Genomic DNA, 23,214 nt, shown 5'->3' with positions numbered 1-23,214 from the left:
ATACTCATCAAAACTTAATTTTATCGTCTCGGTGACTTAGTAGTCTCAGTGACTTAGTAGTCTCAGTGACTTAGTAGTTTGCCTGGAAGTGAAGTCTGCGTCATAATCTTTTGGCTGTGTCTGGAAATTACGAAAACAAACTTCGCCACAGCGATGGTTAGTGAAGTTAATTAACAATTACGAGAATTTCAGTAATAATTATAATAATACACGGATTCACCTTCATTCTGGAAAGAGGGCAACACGGGTGTGTCACTGTCCTGAGATAACTTTACAATTTGGGTGTTACCAATGAATAAAAAGAAAAAAAAGGGTAGTTCGTTGAGAAGCTTTGAAAATAATGACGTTCTGTTCACTTTCTCAAAGGGAAAGTAATTTACAATTCTGGTATTCCTTAAGAATCAAGATCGTAGTTTGTTGAACTTTGAAAATAACTGCGTTCTATGAATTCCAGTTATTAAAGGAAAATCTGAACTATAACAGACAAATGGGGGCAGCCAGGGTTGGGGGGTGGGAGGGAGACACTTGTATACAATACAAGGCCGAAATAGAATGGAATATAAAAGGTAGGCCTAAGGCCAAACGCTGGGAGCTATGAAGTCATTCAATTCAGCGCTGAAAGGGAAATTGAGAGTGAAATTCAGAGGTACAGTATAAGGAATGAAAGGGGGTTGCAGATAGGGGGCCAAAAGGGCGCTGTGAGGTGCATTGATGGTACTACCTCCCCCCACGACGGAGACGAGTCTAAAGCCAATTTTCAGATGTTTATATTTATCCTACGCGTGCGTTATTCAGATTTATCAATAGTGTCAGTAACTAATGCGAGAGAAGAATTAATAGAATTTCCTGTAAGTCAACACTAATAAACTGTTATACAAAATTGTTTGTAAGAATGCCTCAGAATAGCCGATGTGTCGTTATAAGCTAAGTACATCTGTTCAGGCGGGAATTAATGAAATTACTGACATGAACCTGGGCGCACGCGCGCGCGCACACAACACCAACAATCACGGGGAGAGAGAGAGGGGGGGGGGAGAGCAAAGCTACTATTGCCAATTTCTTGAAGAATAATAACCAGTTTTATTATAGTTTTATCTTTAAACACAACACCAACAATCACACACACACACACACACACACACACAGAGAGAGAGAGAGAGAGAGAGAGAGAGAGAGAGAGAGAGAGAGAGAGAGATTGAGAGAGAGAGAGAGAGAGAGAGAGAGAGAGAGAGAGAGAGAGAGAGAGAGAGAGAGAGAGAGAGAGAGAGAGAGCAAAACTACTAATTGCCACTTTTGAAGATATTAGTTTTATTATAGTTTTAACTTTAATATATGTAATAAGTGAACGAATTAATGGCAACTTCTAGTAGAACGTTAGTTTATTGACCCCGAACTGCTAAAATAGAGACACTTGTCGCTCAACAGGTAAATAAAAGAAAATGTGAAAGATTAACAGAATATTGTTATAAACATTTGGTTCCACTACACCTGTCCGTGCAACAGGTGTTAGAGACTACAGGTACATATCTATTATACACTGTATATATTCAGATCCATACAGAACTTATAATTATGTAAAGACCTTATAATCAAACGTCACGTAGAGCGTTGAATAACAAATGGGGAAAATCTACGAGAATAAATAAAAATTATCTTTTATTAAACTAGCGATAAGAAATAAATCCGCGAGATGAAGCTTCGGGGCTGTCTGGCAACCCGCATTCAGCCGGTACGTGGTGTGATCTAAAAGGCTTATTTATTTAAAAGTTTGTATACCGTATAATTAAACGTTACGTAAATCAGTAAAACCTAGATTTAATAAATACGAGAACAAATAAGAATGAAGGTACGTTTTTAAGCTCGTGATAAGAAATAGGAGATAAAAGCTACTGGTGGTGCCTGGCAACTCGACCAGCTGGTAGTGGTGATAAGCGTCAACTCGATGCCGGTGCCACTCAGTCTTTAAGTCAGTGTCGGACGTGTCACTACACGCCCTTTTCCTCACGGCGTCAGTGAATTCGGAAAATTTATTTATTTTTTATTTTTTTATCATCCCAAGAGATATTAAATTAAGGTAAGCCAGCAAAATTAACTCCTTTATGATCAGTTTTACCGTCCATAATTACGATAAGGTTTATCAATGTACGTAAGGTTTTCTGTCGTAACTTCAAACTGATAAGAATGAAGGAACGTGGTCTGTCTATCTGTTGTGAATGTTCTTTTATTCAATCTGAGATGCAACAACAAGTTGCTCGCTCGTTCAGGAAGGGGCAACTTAAAGTGTTTAAGTTGTTTGACCAATAAAATGGGATATTCAAGATTATTATTATTATGATTATATTATTATTATTATTCAGAAGATATACCTCTATTCCATATGTAACTAGCCCACAAGGCCACTGACTTTGAATTCAAGCTTACAAAGGTATATTATTATTATTATTATTATTATTATTATTATTATTATTCAGATGAGTCCCTATTCATATAAAACTAGCCCACAGGGATCATTGACTTGGAATTCAAGCTACAAAGAGTATATTATTATTATTATTATTATTATTATTATTATTATTATTATTATTATTATTATTATTATTATTATTATTATTCTTTGGGTATAGGTCTCTTCAAACATGTTTTGTTGAATATGATGGCAGCCTTGGTTGCAGTAATCTTGTAGATTATCCGTTCAACTCTTCTAATTGGTCTTTTTTCTTCTTCAGTAACATTATTAAGTAAAATGCCAAAATTCATTACGGGTATTTTTTTATTTATAAATAAAAAAATCCCTGCAATGAACTTAGGCATTTTACTTAATTCTGTCACTGAAGAAGAAAAAAGACCAATTAAAAGAGTCCAACGGATAATCTACAAGATTAATGCAACCAAGGCTGCCATGATATTCAACAAAATATTATTATTTGTAAAATTAGGAAAAATACCTTCTTGAATACAGGTTTTGTTAAACAAAAGGGCAGTTTCAACAGCATTTATTTTATATAGTGAACGCATTATAGCCATTGCATCCTGCTAAGGGCGAAACTAGTCGACACCCCACGAGAACTACCTCCTACACATCACTAAACCACCGGATATGAATATCGGCCAATTACTTGCAACCATTCCAGTGCAAGAAAAGCAACTGATAAGACGAATTGAGGTTTTACTGTATAAAATAAATGCTGTTGAAACTGCCACTTTGTTTAACAAAACCTTTATATTATTATTATTATTATTATTATTATTATTATTATTATTATTATTATTATTATTATTATTATTATTATTATTATTATTATTCAGATTTAAACCCCTATTCATCTGGAACAAGCCCACCAAAGGGGCCAATGACTTGAAATTCAAGCTTCTGTAAAGTATTCTGTGGTGTTCATTTGAAAGAAGTAACAGAAGACAATAGGAAACAGAAAGATGTCAATTAGTACAAGAGAAAAAAAGATAAGTTAATAAATTTATAGCTAAATAGATGAAAATAATTTAGATAATACAAGGTGAATTGTTTTAAGGGTAGTAATGCATTGCAACTTCTCGGGGATAGATTCTAAGGCTGGTATACAATACAATTTTTAAAATGCTGGATTTGACTGGAAAACACCACGATGCTGAAGGCTTGGAATAAGACTTGCGCGAGGCCACAGCTTCGAGATAAAGTATATCGAGAGAGATATAAGACTTTTTAAAAAAAAATCAAAAAATGAATCTGCAAGATTCAATCATTCTCTGAAACAGAGTTTAGTTAACTGCATTATGGTTTATAATCAACACATTCAACATTTACCAAAACTTTTGCAATGAAAAATCATAAACTTTTACCATTTTCCAGCGTCACTCGCAGTAAAATCAGACAAAAACGTAACGGATCTCTACGAATGAGTCTAGCGAAAAAAAATTAGCGGATTAGGTGTACTGTATGAGTCTAGTGAAAACTGGCGGATTACCAGCCACGTGGCTTATGCAAATCCTCTCAATGTCGCACGTGTGTCCAGCCACATCACGAATGGTATATGTTATGTAGCCATTTTGGTGTGGATATTCGTATTTTCTATAGCCACTGTGCACACAGATGCGGACGTTGCTATAGGAGCGCGCATGCGCGCGTGCTTACATCTGCCCAACCCGGAAACATTAGCCTACACCTGTACATAGTACAACACACGCACAACGATGTAAGTGTGTGTGTGCGTGTTACAGACTACTGTGTGTGCGCGCGCGCACGCGCGTGTGTGAGCTCATGAGAGTACCGGCCGGCGTTACCGTAATATATTATTTAACTATGCTGTAACCGTTACTGATAAGCGCGATTACTCATTCTAGCAATCTCTCCCATTGTCTGGTTAGCCTGGCTTGAGAACCCCGCGATGAGAATGCACAGTAAGTAAGCGCAAATGTATTATTTCAAAATCAAATCCGATTGCCACCGTAGGCAGGCTATATGCAACGCGGGAATACGCATTTCTCCGTGAGGATCAGCCTGGACATTGAATTTACCTTTAACCTTGGCTAACTCTGTTTAAACCTATATACAAAGTAGACCTATATTCAAACTGAACTTGCAAACGAGTTATCGGAACGGAATTCCGATACATCTGAAAAGGTATCACAATAATGTCACTGATAACTACTGAAATATGATAAGTATTTGTCCGTTGAGCTGTTTCTGTATCCATTTCTTGATAGTTCAATAGCTTGGTTGCAGTTGCTGATTGTTATACAGCTAGTTGTTGAGCATCTTAGTTTGAGAGCGGCTGAGCATTTGCGGTTGGCAATTTGTGGTTAACATTTTGCAAATAGTTTGATACTATCCTTTTTGCTGACAATTTCGTGCTTGAAACTAACTATTATAAACGATTTTATAATCAGAAGTCATTTTAGACTTAGGTGACCACTGCTTTATTATTTAAGTTCAAAGGAATTTGCAAGGAAAGGTTTTAAACTTTGTAGTTTTACTCTTGAATGCTTGTAACTGAGTGTATTACTATTATAATTAGTTTACCTGCTCCGTGCATATAATATACATTGCAAAACCAGAGACCCCTCTGGTTTTGCTATCTTTTGTAATTAGTGAAAAGTCAGCCGTCAGGAACAATTTTCCTATTGTGATCAACAAAAAATTTACCTTGAGATCAATAATTCAGTTCCCATTGGTGTCTACCGTTTGTCATCAGTACAAGTAAGTTGGTTACCGTAGGCTTAACTTCTGCTCTTATCACCTACATTATGATGGTTAATGTTACTATTTTAGATGTGATGCATTTTCAGATGTATTTTTAGATGTGATGCATTTTTTAGATGTGATGCATTTTCAGATGTATTTTAGATGTGATGCATTTTCAGATGTATCTCTTAAACTGAATAAGTGTAAAGTGCAGATTAGTTTAGTTAGGATATCTATGTGCAATTGCTGTTAGCTGTAAGGTATCTAGAATGAATGATTTCGAGTTATCTGGCATCATGACAAACTGGGTCACTGACGCCGATAGTAATTATATGAACAACAAAGCTTCTATAAAAACACAAGATAAAAGAAAATTAATGAAATATATTTTTGGGAGAAGACCAGCATCGATAATAAAACTAATAATGCCACTGGCATCATACACCACATCCTCTCCAAGGATCTTGGCAAGGATATGAGCCTGCCATCCCGACCAAGAGCCTCAGAGAGGTAACGGCTTCTAATATCCCCAAGACTGGGGCACTCATACCATCAAGTGCCTCACAGTCAAGGGGACCAGACAATCCTCGCAAAAACGTTGATTCTCCCCGGCCATCAAAAAGCCTCGCGTTAGGCGAGTATGCCCCAATCCTTCAGCGGCAAAGAGCCGTCTCCCATCTTCTAGGCATACTGCCATATTTCCAAGGAAATATATCTAGAAAATATTCAAGTGCAGGCTGTGGTATGGTGTCTTTATTAAGTTGTACGGACAATTCTGGGTTACTATTTGAAAGATAACGAATAAGGAAGCAGCAAGCATGAATGAATTAAATCCGCTGGTCACTTTTGCCTGAACTGCTAACTTGCTTTCTGTTCTGACAACTCTGAAAGTCTGAACAAGAAATAGCCGTTTTAGAAGCTTTGTCGAGATTTTATTTCAATAAGTTGAGAACTCCAGTGCCATGTTTTCATTTACATGGGTAAATTTACTCTGTATATCATAATTTACGGGTAATAACAATGTGGGAAAGTTACATTCTGATTTATACATAGGCCTATACTCGAAAACAGCAGTCTCCAACAGTTGGGTTAGAACAGTGATTCTTAAACGGGGGGATGCCCCACTAAGGGGGCGCCAGAAGCCTCCAAGGGGGGCGCAAGCAGGTTGCCAGATGGTGCCTATTTTTTTTTTTTTTTGATATTAATTGCAAAATTGCCAAAAACATTATCACTGCTTCCATCTGTTTTCTAATTATCTCCTCAAAACATGCCAAAATTTCAAAATAAAAGTCAATGTTCATTTCAAGTCTTATGAACTGAAATATACTACAGTGCATTCTTTTAAAAAACTTAACAGCAATGAAACAAAAATCTATTTTTCATCCATATATTCATATAAGCAATTAGCAACATATTGTTTATATGTTGGCAAAAATTTCAGGGGTTGGGGGGGCCTGGGATCTATACATAATGCAGAGGGGGCAAGGCAAAAAAAAGTTTAAGAACCACTGGGTTAGAACATACTGCATTCGTTTTCATGATGCTTTTTATTCCTTAGCTGACATGCGTCTGAAGAAGTTTATCAGTGAAATAACTCGATATTAAGCTTCTACTTTATGAATCCAGCCTCATTATTATTCTTCTTTTTCTGCTTTGTTAATCCACCTACCCTCAGGTATCTGAAGCCATATCGATCTGTAGTGATCGGGCCCCTTAAATACTATTATGACTAGAGTAGCTCGGTATGATAGCAGTGTGTCACGCGAAGTCACAGAGTAGACCTTTATCGGCAGATCACGCAAAGTAGCCTAAAAATTATGGGTCAGCCCGCTGCCCCTTCCTCTCCCCCCTCCCCCTATAATACACCACACCCTACATTATGATTACTGTCGCTTACAAGTTCCTTTGAAGCTTACTGTTGTGCAAGGCATAGTTAACAAGGTTTGAAAGGAGTAACAGGAGGAACAATTGTTAGGAAAGGGTGGAAAGTAAGATGGAAGAGAATAAGAACAGAGGTACAGTGAAAGGAAGGAAAGGGGTTGCAGCTGAGGGCCGAAGGGACGCCGCAAAGAACCTTAAGTAATGCCTACAGTTATATAGTAATCAAGCTTTCTTTTAGATGAATGGTAAGACCTTGATAGTTTATATTTAACTTTAGTGATTAAAACGCAGCCTCACTTTTCCGCTTTCATAATTTTATGTCAACATTGAAGGTATAATCTCTGTCCCACAACTCTATGGAATAATCTCTCTCTCCAAATATTGGATTTCTCTTTCTCTCTTGAATATTAGATTGCTCTCTCTCTCTCCTCTCTCTCTCTCTCTCTCTCTCTCTCTCTCTCTCTCTCTCCAGAACATGATTCATTATATCGTATAGTATCATGTCATTAAAATAGCTGCATTAAACTAATCTCTGTTATCTCGCCTTTAAGCCCAGATTTTAGTACAAAATTTTTCGCATAAAAAATAATTTTTTTATATTATCATCTTATCTCTCGCCAAAGAAAGACCCAAATTATAATAAAATTTAATTTATATTTTACTGCTTTCAATTCGTATATGAACAAGCAATAATCAATTGATTTTACTGTCATCTTATCTGTCGACTAAGACACTCAAATTATAGTAAAATTCAGTTAATTTTTTGGGCTGCTTTCAAATTGTATATCAACAAGCAATAATCTCATATCTTACTGCTGCGTGTCTTCGTTCATTTTTCCTTTTTTAAATTTTTTTAAATCGATTAAAAGTTACTTTACAAACATGACTGACTTTATGAATGACTGACCTTGACTCAGCAAAACACCCCCCACCCCCCTTCACCCCGTCCCTCTCCTGCCTCCCCCAATCACATCCTGGCGTCCCAAACTTCGAAACTTTCCCACAGGGGAAGTAGAGCCCATCAGTACACCTCACGCGGCGCACGGCAGGCATTACCCAAGGTCCTTTGCGGCGTCCCTTCGGGCACCTAGCTGCTACCCCTTTCATTCGTCTCACTGTACCTTCGTTAATATTCTCCCCCCTCCATCTTAATTTTCCCCAACCCTCTCCTGACAGTTGTTTCATCGTGAAGCTGAAACGCTGGGACCTAGAATGTCATTCAGCGCTGAAAGGGAAACTGAGAATAAAGATTGTTTTCAAGGTGCAACAGGAGGAAAACCTTTTGCACTGTGAAGCAGTTGTTGGGAGAGGCCTGAGAAAAGCAAGATGGGAGAAGGAGAATATTATGAACGGAGGTACAGTAAAAGGAATGAAAGGTGTTGCAGCTAGGGGCCTAAAGAAGGGATGCTGCAAAGAACCTTAAGCAATGCCTACAGCGCACCGAGTGAGGTGCACTGACAGGCGTCTCAGTCCAGCTAAAATCTATTCCCTTATTCAGATCGAAACGCCCAACTGATTCTCTGCTAAAATCTGTTCGCTTATTCAGATATAAACGCCCAATTGATTCTCTGCTAAAATCTATATTCAGATAGAAACGCCCAACTGATTCGCTGCTAAAACTATATCTATCGAAACGCCAAACCGATTCTCTGCTAAATTCTATTCTCTTATTCAGATCGAAACGCCCAAGTGATTCTCTGCTAAAATCTATTTGCTTATTCAGATCGAAACGCCCAAGTGATTCTCTGCTAAAATCTATTTGCTTATTCAGATCGAAACGCCCAAGTGATTCTCTGCTAAAATCTATTCTCTTATTCAGACCAAAACGCCCAAATGATTCTCTGCTAAAATCTATTCGCTTATTCAGATCGAAATGCCCAGCTGATTCTCTGCTAAAATCTATTTGCTTATTCAGGTCGAAACGGCCAAGTGATTCTCTGCTAAAATCTATTCGCTTATTCAGATCGAAACGCACAACTGATTCTCTGCTAAAATCTATTCGCTTATTCAGATCGAAACGCCCAAGTGATTCTCTGCTAAAATCTATTCGCTTATTCAGATCGAAACGCCCAACTGATTCTCTGCTAAAATCTATTCGCTTATTCAGATCGAAACGCTGACTGTAAAAACCAGATCAGAAAACGCCCAACAGATTCTCTACAAAATCTATTCGCTTATTCAGATCGCCCAAGTGACGAAACGCTTACCAGACGAAACGCCCAACTGATTCTCTGGTAAAAATCTATTCGCTATTCAGATCAAACGCCCAACTGATTCTCTCTGCTAAAATCTATTCGCTTATTCAGACTGAAACGCCCAACAGATTCTCTACTAAAATCTATTCGCTTATTCAGATCGAAACGCCCAAGTGACTCTGCTAAAATCTATTCGCTTATTCAGATCGAAACGCCCAACTGATTCTCTAATAAAATCTATTCGCTTATTCAGATCGAAACGCCCAAATGATTCTCTGCTAAAATCTATTCGCTTATTCAGATCGAAACGCCCAACAGATTCTCTGCTAAAATCTATTCGCTTATTCAAAAACCCCCATTCGCTAACGGTTCGCTTATTCAGATCGAAACGCCAACTGATTCTTTCTGCTAAAATCTATTCGCTTATTCAGACGAAACGCCCAACTGATTTTCCGTAAAATCTTCTTCTTATTCAGATCGAAACTCAACCGATTACTAATAAACTATTCGCTATTCAGATCGAAACGCCCAAATGATTCTTCGTAAAATCTATTCGCTTGTTCAGATCGAAACGCCCAACAGCCGATTCGATTCAGATCGAACGCCCAACTGATTCTCTACAAAATCTATTCGCTTATTCAGATCGAAAACTGAAAAGATTCGGAGATCGAAAACCCCAACTTTCTCTCTTCAAAATCGTTCGTTATTGAGATCGAAACGCCCAACTTTCTCTGCCAAAAATCTATTCGCTTATTCAGAAAAAACGCCCAACAGATTCAAAAGGTGGTTAAATAAGATAGAATATGGATTCTCTGTTAATTTATCCAGACAACGCCCAGGACTGCTAAAAATCTATTCTATTGAGATCGAAAACGCCCAACTGGATTCTTCTTCCAAAATCTATTCGCTATTCAGATCGAAACGCCCAACAGATTCCCTTCTGGAAAATCTATTCGCTATCAGATCGGAACGCCCAACTGATTCTTCTCTAAAAATTATTCGCGAGATCGAAACGCCTAACTGATCTCAAAATCTATTCGCTTATTGAGATCGAACGCCCAACTGATTCTCTTAAAAATTCGGCTTATTCAGACAAACGCTCTGGCGATTCTCTTCGCAAAATCTATTCGCTTATTCAGATCGAAGCGCCCAACTGATTCTCTGCTAAAACCTATTCGCTTATTCAGATCGAAGCGCCCAACTGATTCTCTGCTAAAACCTATTCGCTTATTCAGATCGAACTGATTCCGCTCGTAAAACCTAACGCTTATTCAGATCGAACGCCCAACTGACTCTGCTAAAACCTATTCGCTTATTCAGATTTACCAACCGATTCAAACCTTCATTATTCAGATGACAACTATTCTCTGAAAACCTTTCATATCAGATGGATGGTTTAACTGATTCTCTCTTGCTAAAAACCTATTCACTTTATTCAGACAAAACCGATTCTCTGTTAAAACCTATTCGCTTATTCAGATCGTATGATTCTTCGCTAAAATCTATTTATTGGAGATCGAAAACGCCCAACTGATTTTCAGTTAAAATCTATTATTCAGACTTTAAACGCCAAGATTCGAAAATCTATTCGCCATTCAGATCGAACTGATTCAAATCTATTCGCTTGAAACGGATATGTAAAACCTATTCGCTAAGATAACCCAATAATTCCCTTCATAAAACCTATCTTTGCTTATTAGATAAGAACATTTTGTGTAAACATTATTCCTTTTATTCAGACTGGCCAACCTTGATAAACTCTATTCGATTATTCAGATCAGAAACGCCAACTGATTCTCTGCTGAAATCATGGTAGTTTGAAAACCTATTCGTTAGATTTGAAAACCGATTCTCTAAAACCTATTCGCCATTCAGATCGAAGGACTAAGAAATACGACAAAACCTATTCTCTTATGACGTTCAAACTTGATTTCACAAAAACCCATGATTGTTAATCGAAACGGCCAACTGATTCTGGAAACCTACATTCAGAAAACGGCCATGGATTTCCGCAGTGATTATTGGTTATCAAACTATTATATATATACACCGAGAATGTCGTGGACGAGAATCGTCAACGTGTTAGAGAATTAGTCAATAACGTTAAAAGGTGGTTAAATAAGAAAAATCCACGTAACGAACCTGGGACAGGTTATCGATAATCAGTAAAAAGGGACTGAAATGTTTGAAAAGGAAAACCACTTGCGTATATTATAGAGGACTGAGGGATGTCAGATAGCAAAGAGAATTGAATTTGGGAAATGACCAGATGGAGCTAGGAGTCAAAGGACAGCGTTCTGGCCAACAAAATCATTATTGATGACAACAGACAAATAACATATAAACCGTTCGATTGAAACTAACGCTTCAGTTTTTTCCCAATTCACAGGCTCATATCTGAAACGTTAGCCACAAAGAATAAGTTACAAAAGTAACATTAACATTTTTGACTCCAAATTATGCTCTACAGAGGCCAGATAACCTTTATGGTAGTGCTAACGTTTTTGAAAGTCTTACAATGGAAGCGTGTAATGCTCCTTGACGTTCAAAGTCATCTTTACATAATAGAATGTAATTATTGGTTATCAAACTTTACATCTTACAATAGCGTCGTAATGCTTCTCAATCACATCTTAACAGCTATTTAAAATGTAATGCCCACATATCGATAATCATAATAGCATAAAAAGAAACCCTTCTTATTATCTTAAATATTTGAATTTAATGCCCCTCTTACATCACTACAAACTATTGTAGGAGAAATGCCCTTCTCGTATCTGATTGAAACTGCAGTAATGCCCCTTTCACATCTTGAAGTTAGCATGGTGTAATTAACCCTCTTACAATGCTCTTACAATAGCATTTAATGCCCTCTTACATCTTACAATAGCATGTAATGCCCTCTTACATCTTACAATAGCATGTAATGCCCTCTTACATCTTACAATAGCATGTAATGCCCTCTTACATCTTACAATAGCATGTAATGCCCTCTTACATCTTACAATAGCATGTAATGCCCTCCTCCTACATCATTTAATGCCCTAGTAGCATTTAATGCACTCTTACAGTAACATTTAATAACCTAATAGCATTTAAATAGCATTTAATGCCCTCTTTACATCATTTAATGCCCTAACGTCTTACAGTACCATTTAATGCCCTCTTACAGTAGCATTTAATGCCTCTTAAGTTCAACATTTACAGCATTTTAATGCCCTCTTACATCTTACAATAGCATTAATGACCTCTACGTCTTGCGCAGCATTTAATGCCTCTTTATGTTTACAATAGCATTTAATGCCCTCTTTAAGTCTACAGTACAGCATTTAATGCCCTCTTACTTTACATCTTTTAATGCTCCTCTATGCTTACAGTAGCATTTAATGCCCTCTTACAGTAGCATTTAATGCCTTCTTACATCTTACAATAGCATTTAATGCCCTCTTACAGTAGCATTAATGCCTTCTTACATCTTATAATAGCATTTAATGCCCTCTTACAGTAGCATTCAATGCCTTCTTACATCCTACAATAGCATTTAATGCTCTGAGGCAGGATGCTGCCTGTCTTCTTCGGAAGACATTCAAGAGGCCATGTCAAAGCTGGAGCATTTCTTGTGGTAAGCAAACTGGACACTAAGTTTTGAGTTAAAATCATACTCCCCGTCGAAGGAATTATGGAAATCAATGATAACTTGTCTTCCAACCCTGCTTTAATCCCCTCAGTGAATAAAACCTTGATCTGTGACGCCACTGCTTCAGAAAGTGATGAAGTTACGACGTATTTCTGATCAGGTGTAACTTTCAGCTTAGTAACACTTTGCACTCAGCTGTTAAATCAAGTTTCACACCTGTTGTCAGCACTTGGAAGCATTGGTCGTACAAGTTCTATTGAAGGAAGAAAACTAATAAAATGGGAGAAGCTGAAGTAAGAGAGAGAGAGAGAGAGAGAGAGAGAGAGATTGGACTGGTCTGACGTCAAGTTAGCAACAGGATGTTAGGCCTATACGAATTCACTTTCTTTCCTTCTCAGGCCAAAATTTATCAGTAGGTCCATAAATATCATTCATTCTCTTTGCTTCTCAGGCCAAAATTTATCATTAGGCCCATAAACATAATCATTCATCTTCCTTCATTCTCAGGCCAAAATTTATCAATAGGCCCATAAATATATTATCATCATGTTTCTTCATTCTCAGGCCGGAATTTATCAATAGGCCTGTAAATATATCGTTCAATTCAGTTCTTCATTCTCAGACCAAAATTTATCAACAGGCCTATTTCCTTCATGCTCAGGCCAAAATTTACCAATAGGCCTATAAATTTGTTAGGGTCACTGTCTAACATATTAGTAAAATTTAATAACCTATAGTATTATATAATACGGGCATCGATTATTTAGTTGAGAGGAGAGAGAGAATATTTAAACTGCTCTCCTAAAGTCTCCTGCTCAACAGATGGAAAAATGAACTTTTCGAAAATAAACGAACATTTACTTTAACTACAGTATATACACCTACAGCCTAATGACACACACACACACACTTGATTACCGGTATATAAAGTTTTACAATACACTTGTATAAAGTTGCCTGTTCACATCTGTATAAACCATTAAAAGTGTTACACTTTGTTGTCCATGATATTAAACAAAGGAAATACTTCTAGAGCTACACTGAACATCACGAAACGCCATGTTTGCATAGTTCCACTAGACCGAGGTGTTTCAGAGAACTCTCTAGACCTTGCACTAGGCAGACTCTAGACATCATCAGTCTAGGAACTGGCATAGAAAAGGAGGTACACTAAAAGGAATGAAAGGGGTTACAGCAGCTACGGGCCGAAGGGACGTTGCAAAGAACCTTAATAAGCAGTGCCTACCGGGGATATCAGCCTAAGATTGCTTTCAGATTTACTTAACTTTACATGCGCCATTTTGTATCTTGATTTATTTAAAAATTTAAGTACCGTCTCCTAGACTCATCCGGTTATGCAAACTGTCACATGAATCTATATAAAAAAAAAAGGGCTGTTAAGACAGATCTCATGCGGCCATTTGTAAAGTGGGGAAACTGTATTACAAAGTAACATGTATTATTATTATTCAGAAATTAACCCTATTCATATGGAACAAGCCCACCATAACGACCACTGACTTGCAAATTATTATTATTATTATTATTATTATTATTATTATTATTATTATTATTATTATCCAGAAATGAAACCCTAATCGTAAGGAACAAGCCCACCACAAGGGCCACTGACTTGAAAAATCCGAGCTTGGAAAGAATTTATTATTATTATTATTATTATTATTATTATTATTATTATTATTGAAATCCAAGCTTCCAAACAATACGGCGTTCACTGAAAAGTAGCAACAGAGAACAGAGACAAGTGACTGTAGATATTACGAGAAGCGTTGCCTGCCATGCCCGTAGACCATCTCTACTACAGTACACCTGTTATACAGCAACGGCATTGGCAGAAAGTGCGAGAAGAACAGGTGTCCCGTAACACCTGGCCCTTCGTCCGTCGTGCTGACAGGTAGCCACGTCGAAAGATGCGCCTCTCTCTCTCTCTCTCTCTCTCTCCTCTCTCTCTCTCTCTCTCTCTCTCTCTCTCTCTCTCTCTCTCTGGGTTTCTTACTCAGTTCGGGTAGTGTGAATTCAAGTAAACACACGATTCACCACAAATTAATAATAATATTATTATAATAATAATAATGAAATACATTTTTTGTCCCAATTCTTACCAGCACTAGCAGATCAAGGGGGTGGGGGGAGCACCTGGGCACGTGCCCCTACCCATGAAAAAAAAATGACAAAATAGTAATATTGGAGATTTAGATGATAATAACATGAGAAATATAAAAATGGAAAAACAATCTATTATAGAAATAAGAAAAAATAATTATATAGGTATATATACGAGTACATACACATACATATATATGTATGTTTATATGTATATATACATATGTATAATATGAAAATTGGTGGCCCCCATGAAATTTTTCTCGATCCGCTACCAGATATAGCACATATAGGCCTATATAGTCTTTATACCAAGGGATCACGTCGGAGAATTGTTAACCGTTTCTCTTTTAACTACACATTAATACCGCTTGATTGATTGATAGACTTATATTACTTAAACTGACGGAGCAATACCTTGTGCCAAAATGCATCAATAGGAAATTACAGTTCTTGGAAAGTATAATTTCTATTCACCAACAAAATTATATAATCATTCCCTCTGATACTTCCAAGTCCACTAAAACCCGAATGGATTCTCTCTCTCTCTCTCGTTATATAAATTACGGTCCTTATCAAAAAGTTTTTCCATTCTTCAATTAAATATAGAATTGAATATAGAATTTAGGCCAAAGTCCAAGGGCTGGGACCTATGAGGTCACTGAGCGCTGAAAGGAAAATTGAGAGCAAGAGGTTTGAAAGGAATAACAGGCGGGAAACCTCGCAGTTTCACTATAAAACATTTTAGAAGAGGGTGGAAAGTAAGATGGAAGAAAGAATATGAACGGAGGTACAGTAAAAGGAATGAAAGGAGTTGCAACTAGGGGCCTAGGGGAGGCTACAAAGAACCTCTTTCTGCTATATCTGATACGTCGCGTCAACTAAAAGCCAAATGTATTTCCTTAATCTCTCTCTCTCTCCAGCAGCAAGGAAGATGGTTAACTACTCGCACATGCTCGTCGGTGCACTGGCGCTGACGTCATTCGTTCTGCTCGTGAAATACCGTAACCTTACTTCCAAGATGTCCGAAGATCATGTGGTACACGTCATGTCCAAGAAGGCGTTGTAAGTATACTTCATACACAAACTAACCCTGCTCCCCACCCTTATGTAGTACTAGGGACTAAGCATTGAATGACTGGTTGATTATATTTACTAAAACTGGCATCACAAAGGACTAAGCATCAGATTTCAAGTGGCCTCCAGTACTATTTAACACCTCTCCCACGTCATCATTTTCTCCTTTTCTTGCTACAAGTTAAGACCATCTCACCCCACCAGTTTTCTTTACTGGGCTAAGCATCAAATGCCAAGTGGCCTCCTAGTGCTATCTAACACTTCTCCCACGTCATCATTTTCTCTCTACAAGTTCAGACCATCTCAGCATAAAGTTCCCTCTTTTCTCAGTAACAACACAGAACCTCACCTATTGAAACCTCTTGACAACAGAAACTCGCCTACAGGAGCCTCTTGACAACAAAGTTATTTATTACTCCAACACTTTCCAGTCACTGGATATGTACTGTAACTTGGACCACCACCTTTCTTTCAGTCAAATCAAAATAAAATTCATTTCTACTCATTAGGATCATGAATCCTTTTATTCAATCTAAATCTTACTTCAAATCACAAAAATGTCAAGTTCAACTTCTAAGTCCAGTTTTATTCTGTTGGCAGACCTGCTCTCAGATTCACATCTAGTCCCATCTGAAGTTCATAAAATATACTTCGACACTCAAACTTCTTTTTCCATTCCTCTTTTTGACAGCTGGACCATAAACAGAAATGGCCCATAACCAATATTTCATAAGGACCGTTGTTTTTTGTAATTACACATACAAAAACTCAACGGTGGTGGGAAAACTTTTTTAAAAATGCGGTAACAATGTTGTTTATAATACTACTATGAATTATAATTTAAAAATGTGAATTGTGGTCTGGGATACACCTATAAGCACTAATTTTTAAGAGTGGCCTGTAAATTTAACCTAAAAATACACCATTCTAACATGAAAGTCACAACTGTCAGTTCTCATGACAAAAACTGTAGTTTAAATTTGCAAGAGAATTATAAGCATTCATCTGAAAGATTACTATAAACATCCCTCATCTAGAAGACAGCTGTACCTAAGTTAAAGGCCTCAATCTTCCCCAGTTTTCATTCATAAAAACGTTATTTATGTCCATCCTATTCATTGGTTTCAGAGAAAGCGACCTGGAAACTGAAATCCAGAGGAAGAAGAGCACAGAGGAACGGCTGACTAAAACTAATCAGGAACTGAAAGAAGCCTCATCTCAACTGAAGGTAATACGAGAAGCAAAGAGCCTACACCTCTGGTTTACCAGCACAGCTGGGAAAAAGTGTACGGTCATTACCGGTAAAAACTGGGAGACACTGCCTACTTTTCACATACACACACACACAGGTGTACACCTGTGCACGAGCGCCAACAAAGATGGAATGGAATCTATAAAAATTTAGAACAAGGCCAAGCCCTGGAGCCTATGTTGACGTCATTGGTGAGGTCACTCAGCGCTGAGAGGGAAATTTAGAGCAAAAAGGTTTTAAAAGTGTTAACAGGAGGAAAACCCCGCGGTTGCAACGAGTGTTAGGAGAGGGTTGAGGAAAGTAAGATGGAAGAAAGAGAATATGAACATAGGTAAAGGGATTGAAAGGAGTGGCAGCGGGGGGAGGCCTCGGGGACACTGCAATGAACCTAAATATGCACCTACAGTGCAGCATGTGAGGAGCACTGATGGTACTATCCCCCTATGCAGAAGTGAAGACACAAATAAGATTATAGGGGAATATATTTTAGTAACTTTCTTCTCACTGCTTCCTTTCCACTGTACACTGAAAGGTGTCGTCCATACTGCGGTAAAACATGTTATAAACAAGTTGGCGGCTTATTGCACAATCATCGCAAACAGGTTGAACGCAACGATTTTCTTGCATTCACCAATGCTTCCTTGATACTTACAATCAGGATATTGTTTTCAACTTGTTTGTGGCATGTACGCAACAAGTTTCGGATGTATTTACGACATGCTGCGCTGTAGTGTGGACGCACTCTACCAGATGTTCGCCACAAGAACTACGTGGATGTCTCTCGTCTGCATATACATATGTGCAGCTATGATACACCAAACCTAAAACTGGAAACAGCCCAGTACAGTATAAAAGAGCACAATGTTAGAAAGGTATATAGGTAGATAAGTAGGTATAGAGATATATATATATATATATAGATAATGATGAAAAGGAGACGTAAATGTCTCGGACACGTCCATTGCACAACCCATTGCAGTAACGACACATTAAACCCCATACGTGTTCTACCCTTCATTTTTGCCTGTCCTTTAACAAGGCAAACATCCTTTAACAAGGCAGTGGATTTTCCTCTGACATGGCCTTCAACTGAATTGTCTGCTAATCAGTAAAGCATCCAATAACCAAGGTATGACTATGTATTTTAGTGTATATATAAAATCTTTACTTCTATATTTTGCCATTACCTTTTGTTCCGTTTCGTTCTCCCTTTAAGGAACCTGTTTCTCTGTCTTCAAATATTTTACACCTAAGTCAACAAAAATTATGCGACAAAACTTTTCCAATCCTTCCTTGGCAATGCTATTTTGAATGTCTGAGAAGTCTAACGTTGTCCTCCTTTCACTTTACAGGCTTCACAAACAGAGTTGTTCAATACGGCCAACGCATTACAGGTAGGTACAAAATCTACATTAAACTGTAGTCTTCATTTTTACTAGCTTAAAGCTTAATACATAAACCTAAAGTCAGGCCGATTTTGAGTGTGTACTTCACTTTGCTTTTATATTTCCATAATCTCAAAACTTTAAACATGTTGGCTAACTTGGTGGGCACATTATGATAATTTTTTCTTCTCTTCTCGTCCACAGACAAGTCTCCAACAAATAGAGGCACTAAAACGAGAAAACGCCTCTAAAACAGAAGTGGTTGCTCAGCTGAAAAAACAAAATAGTGACCTTCAGCAAAAAATTAATACCTTACAAGGCTCGCTTGATGATGCAGAAAATATGATTGCAAAAACAAAGGCTCTTTCAGACGACAACGCCAACACGGTCAAGTTCTTCCAGGAAAAGCAGGCACAACTTCTGGACGCAAACCAAAACTTGGCGGAGAAACTCGAAAACTTCAAGGAAATCCAAGCAGAGAATGAAAACCTCAAGAATCAGCTCAAGGCAGCACTAGAGAGAGCTCAGTCAGCTAAGGCCAAAGCCACAGAACCGGAGAGTTCTAAGTCACAGAAACGCCCAGAAAAGGTACAGGCTCCGGGCAATGCCACTCGCAAGGATGCACAACCACAGAGTGTTACAAAGGCTGGAGACAAGGTACAAAAGCAAGGCAGTGCTACAGTGCAAAAATCAACAGGACCACCAGTCACTGCAAAAAAAAATCTTGGTGCAAAGGAGACCCCTAAAGAATTGCCACAACCAGATACAGCACAAAATGCAAATGCAAGTGAGGAGTTGAAACCCTACGACATGCTCGAAGACGATGTCAAGGAACAGGTCAAGAAGGAAATGCTGGCCAACGACAACGAAGCAGTAGCTGACGAGGGCGGAGATGGCCCACAAGAGGAAGAAGAGGCAGAAGCACCAGCTGAGGATGTCGAGCAGAAGGATGAAGCAAAGCAGGAAGATAAGGGGAAGGTCGAAGGAGAAGCCAATGGGTCAGCTTTTGGGAGCGCCGTCACCGAACTGAGTGGAGGTGATGGACCAGGGGATGAAGGAGAGCCCATTGAAGCCAAGAAAAGCTTCGTAGAAGAGGCAAAGCAGGGTTGGTCCTTTGGAGGGAAAGGCAACGAAATAAGCTTTGATGCTGGGTTAGAGAGCAAGGCTTAACTGGGAGAAAAAAAACCTTAATTCCAGTGCCAATTCTCACCCGAGTCTACATGCACAAGAATCTTTACTAATTGGTTTATCACAGCAAAAACAAAGTAAAATAACATGAATGATCAATAAGATTTATATTTTACTGATTTGATACAGTACTTGAACCAGATGTACTACTTGACTGTGTTTCAAGTCCTAGTAATGATGGTACTGTACTCATTCACGGAGTATACAGGTTTACAAACATCACCTTAAATGTGAAATCCAAAAACTAGACTCACGGTACTTTATACAACACAATGATAAAAGGAAACGAGAAAATTACGTCGTACTCAGAAAAAAAGATACATGAAAAATTACGTGCCATTAACAAATGTAAAAATATACATATATCAATGCACAAGACAAAGAACTAAGCCAACAGCAGTCATCAACACGTTTTTTGAAATGCTTCAGTACAGTAAGCCTCTCCTGACAGGATTCATCTGTTTCTGTATACTGTGTCACAGCAACAAATCTTCATAGAGGCCACTCTAATATGTTCATGGAAGCAATAACAGAGAACACTGTGTTGGTCTGAACATAGTTCAGACTTTGACATTTCAGCTGTAATAAAAACAGTGAACAAAGCTTTCAGAAATCGCATTGAAAACTTAATTCTTTCAGGGGTCATACCGTGTCAACCCAGCACCCCACTGACCTAACTTTTTACATACAAACCACGTCCACACTTGACATCTGCAGACTTTGGTTACACGAGCCCAAAAAATTAGCCAGAACTGTAATTGTTACTAACTAGATTGAGTTAAGTGTTTATGCAACCATTCCAAGAATTTTTTGTGAGTGAATAAGCAAATCTTCCAGTGCTTGCAGCCTGTTAAGCATGTGATATTGCTGAAATCAATATCCAAGAGTTAAAGGAACACTGTAAGCATAGAAATCTGATCAAAACTGTAACTCCTATGACAAAGATTGCAGCATATAGGGTTTTCATAATATGCTTTGTACAGGCCAACCTAGTAATGTGTAGATACTTGGCTACACTATTCATGAAAATGACATCAGTATCTAAATTTACAATTCCCTGTTAGACTCTAAAGCATAACTAGGTCATAATCATAATGTAATTAACACGACAGCTTTTTCAGCGAAGGTTTGCTAACCTATCATAAGCTATACAAATGCAAATCCTACCATTTGTAAAAATAGCAAGCTTGAAATATGAACTTGTTACTCCTAGTTAATCTTCAAAAGCAATTTGTATTAATTGTGTACACTCATCAACATTTTAAAAGCATAAATTACAGGATTACCAATGTATATACAGGCAGTCCCCGGTTAACAGCGAGGGTTCCGCCCCTGGCCGAGCCACCACTAACTGAAATTCGGCGATGATACTGCCCAAAACCCCAGCACCGAAATCCCCACTTGACGGCACTGTTAACTGGGTATCGGCGCTGAAATCCCCACTTAACCGCACCATTAACCGGAGATCAGCGCCAAAAATCCGGTTAATGACGTCATCAGCCAAGTGCCATAACACCGAAACCCTGATAACCGATGCCGCCGATAAGCGGGGACTGCCTACTGTGATTTTGAGCACACTGATTGTAATTCCATACCATGAACAAATTGTAAAGTTAAACATTTCCATGGCTACATTTCCTAAATGAAGCCATACTTCTGTAGATTAAGAACATTTGCCAAAAACGAAAGTGGGAAAGATTCAACCATGCCACTGTATTTATGGCTTCTATTCAAGAGTTCACATTTTCCTAACATATTGATATTTTTCTTGTAAGAAAATTATGTAAAAGTAGTCCTCTGGAAACAAATGAGTTTTGTTCCAAGAGTTTTTAAGTCCAAAAAAAGTTAGCTGAGGAACCAGCATTGTACTTTCTTATTATAAACTTTATGAATAGTTTATAATAAGAAGCCTTTTGTCTTTCTTTAAACTAGCAATGAGTGGTTTTTTTATTATAAACTTTATACAGTTCATAAACAAGCTTTTACCTTTCCTGGAAAAAGTAGCAATGAACTACATCAAATAAAGTTTATCTCAAGTAACACATGGACACATCAGTTTGTATCTTTCAAAGTGTCCATGCTGAAAGTGTGTATGTACAGGACTGCCTGTACTTGTTATTTCTCACGGTTTTTTTATGAATTAATAATCTAGTCATGACATTTCTACTTTCTGAAAATGTTTTACTTGTTTTTTGAGTCTTAACATAAATGAACTGTTGACTACAGTGGTTTTAATGGTTAAACCTTACAGCTTTCAAAAATGTTTCTTTTAATCCTAATTAACCCGAGGTCATCTGCCTCATCCAGAATTGAAGCCTGTGGCAAAGCACTCAGTCTCTTTACCCTATCCATCATGGACATCCACAAATGAATGCCAAATGTCTTTGTCGAAGGCTTTGCGACAAAGACATCTGGCATCCATGATGGATAGGGTAAAGACACTGAGTGCTTTGTCTCAGGCTTCAATTCTGGATGCCTAGCAGATGACCTTGGGTTAACTAAATACAAGCACTGGGACCTATGAGGTCATTCAGCATTGATAATAGTATTGAAACAATTGTTGGGAGAGGGTGCTGAAGTAAGAATGAATGAACAGAGGTACAGTAAAAGGAATAAAAGGGGTTGCAGCTAAGGGTCGAAAGGACCATGCAAAGAACCTTAAGTAATGCCTACAGTGCACCGCATGAGGTGCACAGACGGCATTACCGCCGTGCGGGGATCTTGGATTAAAAACAGATAGTCAGCGGCAGGGGTCACTGGCCTTAACTAGGAACTGCAAGTTGCAAGAAGCTAGCCAACCTCAAGCGTATTTAGCCAATGAACCCTCTACAGATTCTGCCATGTAAATGGAAAGGCAATTTAAAAATGGTCCCTCAAATAAGTCCTGGGTATATGTGGGTGCTAAGAATCTCCCAGATTCTACATACTGTACTAGGGATTAACTGAAAATGGGACTGCAAGAACCCTGAATCAAACTGGAAAAATAGGGCAAGATAATTAACTGAGAATGACTGGACATCTTGCCAGTTTGTGACTCGTGTTGCAAAGGAATGGAAAAAGAAATTGGAGAAGTGCAGATGGATTCAGTAGGGTATTAGACATGATCTTTATGCCAAATCCAGAAACAGCACTGACTGAGAGAGAGCAATGAGCATGTCACTGCTGGTAAGATTTCAATCAAAACAGTGCAACGAACTCTCTAGAAGGCCTGAGAGACTTCAAATGAAAATTAAGTGAAATTTACAAGTTTGAATGCTGCAGATAGTATGGTAATTGGATATACTCTTTTCTAAAAAATG

The 23,214-nt window shown here is 38.1% G+C and overlaps 1 protein-coding gene and 1 long non-coding RNA gene across 5 annotated transcripts in view; one reads left to right on the top strand and one right to left on the bottom strand.

The window, feature by feature from the left end:
* LOC136838415 (uncharacterized) overlaps positions 1-23,214 on the bottom strand; it is a 51,712-nt gene that overhangs the window by 7,947 nt on the left and 20,551 nt on the right. Inside the window, exon 17 of one of the 3 annotated variants that reach the window (XR_010852986.1) lies at positions 18,145-18,169. The exons of the other annotated variants lie outside the window; for them this stretch is intronic. This is a non-coding gene — a long non-coding RNA (uncharacterized lncRNA). Of the gene's footprint in view, positions 1-18,144; positions 18,170-23,214 lie in introns of those variants that run through there. 3 annotated transcript variants of the gene reach the window in all.
* LOC136838414 (myosin heavy chain, clone 203-like) lies at positions 1,954-22,136 on the top strand. Of its 2 annotated transcripts, none has more exons than XM_067103291.1 (5): positions 1,954-2,074; positions 15,940-16,078; positions 17,219-17,318; positions 18,695-18,736; positions 18,932-22,136. In XM_067103291.1, the coding sequence occupies exons 2-5, from the start codon at positions 15,948-15,950 to the stop codon at positions 19,895-19,897; spliced, it is 1,239 nt and encodes a 412-aa protein (XP_066959392.1). In that variant the 5' UTR covers positions 1,954-2,074; positions 15,940-15,947; the 3' UTR covers positions 19,898-22,136. The 2 variants fall into 2 exon arrangements, with proteins under 2 accessions (XP_066959392.1, XP_066959391.1); XM_067103290.1 differs by having other exon boundaries at positions 15,937-16,078.

This window comes from Macrobrachium rosenbergii, chromosome 5 (assembly GCF_040412425.1).
Source record: "Macrobrachium rosenbergii isolate ZJJX-2024 chromosome 5, ASM4041242v1, whole genome shotgun sequence".
NCBI lineage: Eukaryota > Metazoa > Arthropoda > Malacostraca > Decapoda > Palaemonidae > Macrobrachium > Macrobrachium rosenbergii.
Note: the sequence above shows the minus strand (reverse complement) of the source record. Positions and strands in the feature narration are given on the sequence as shown.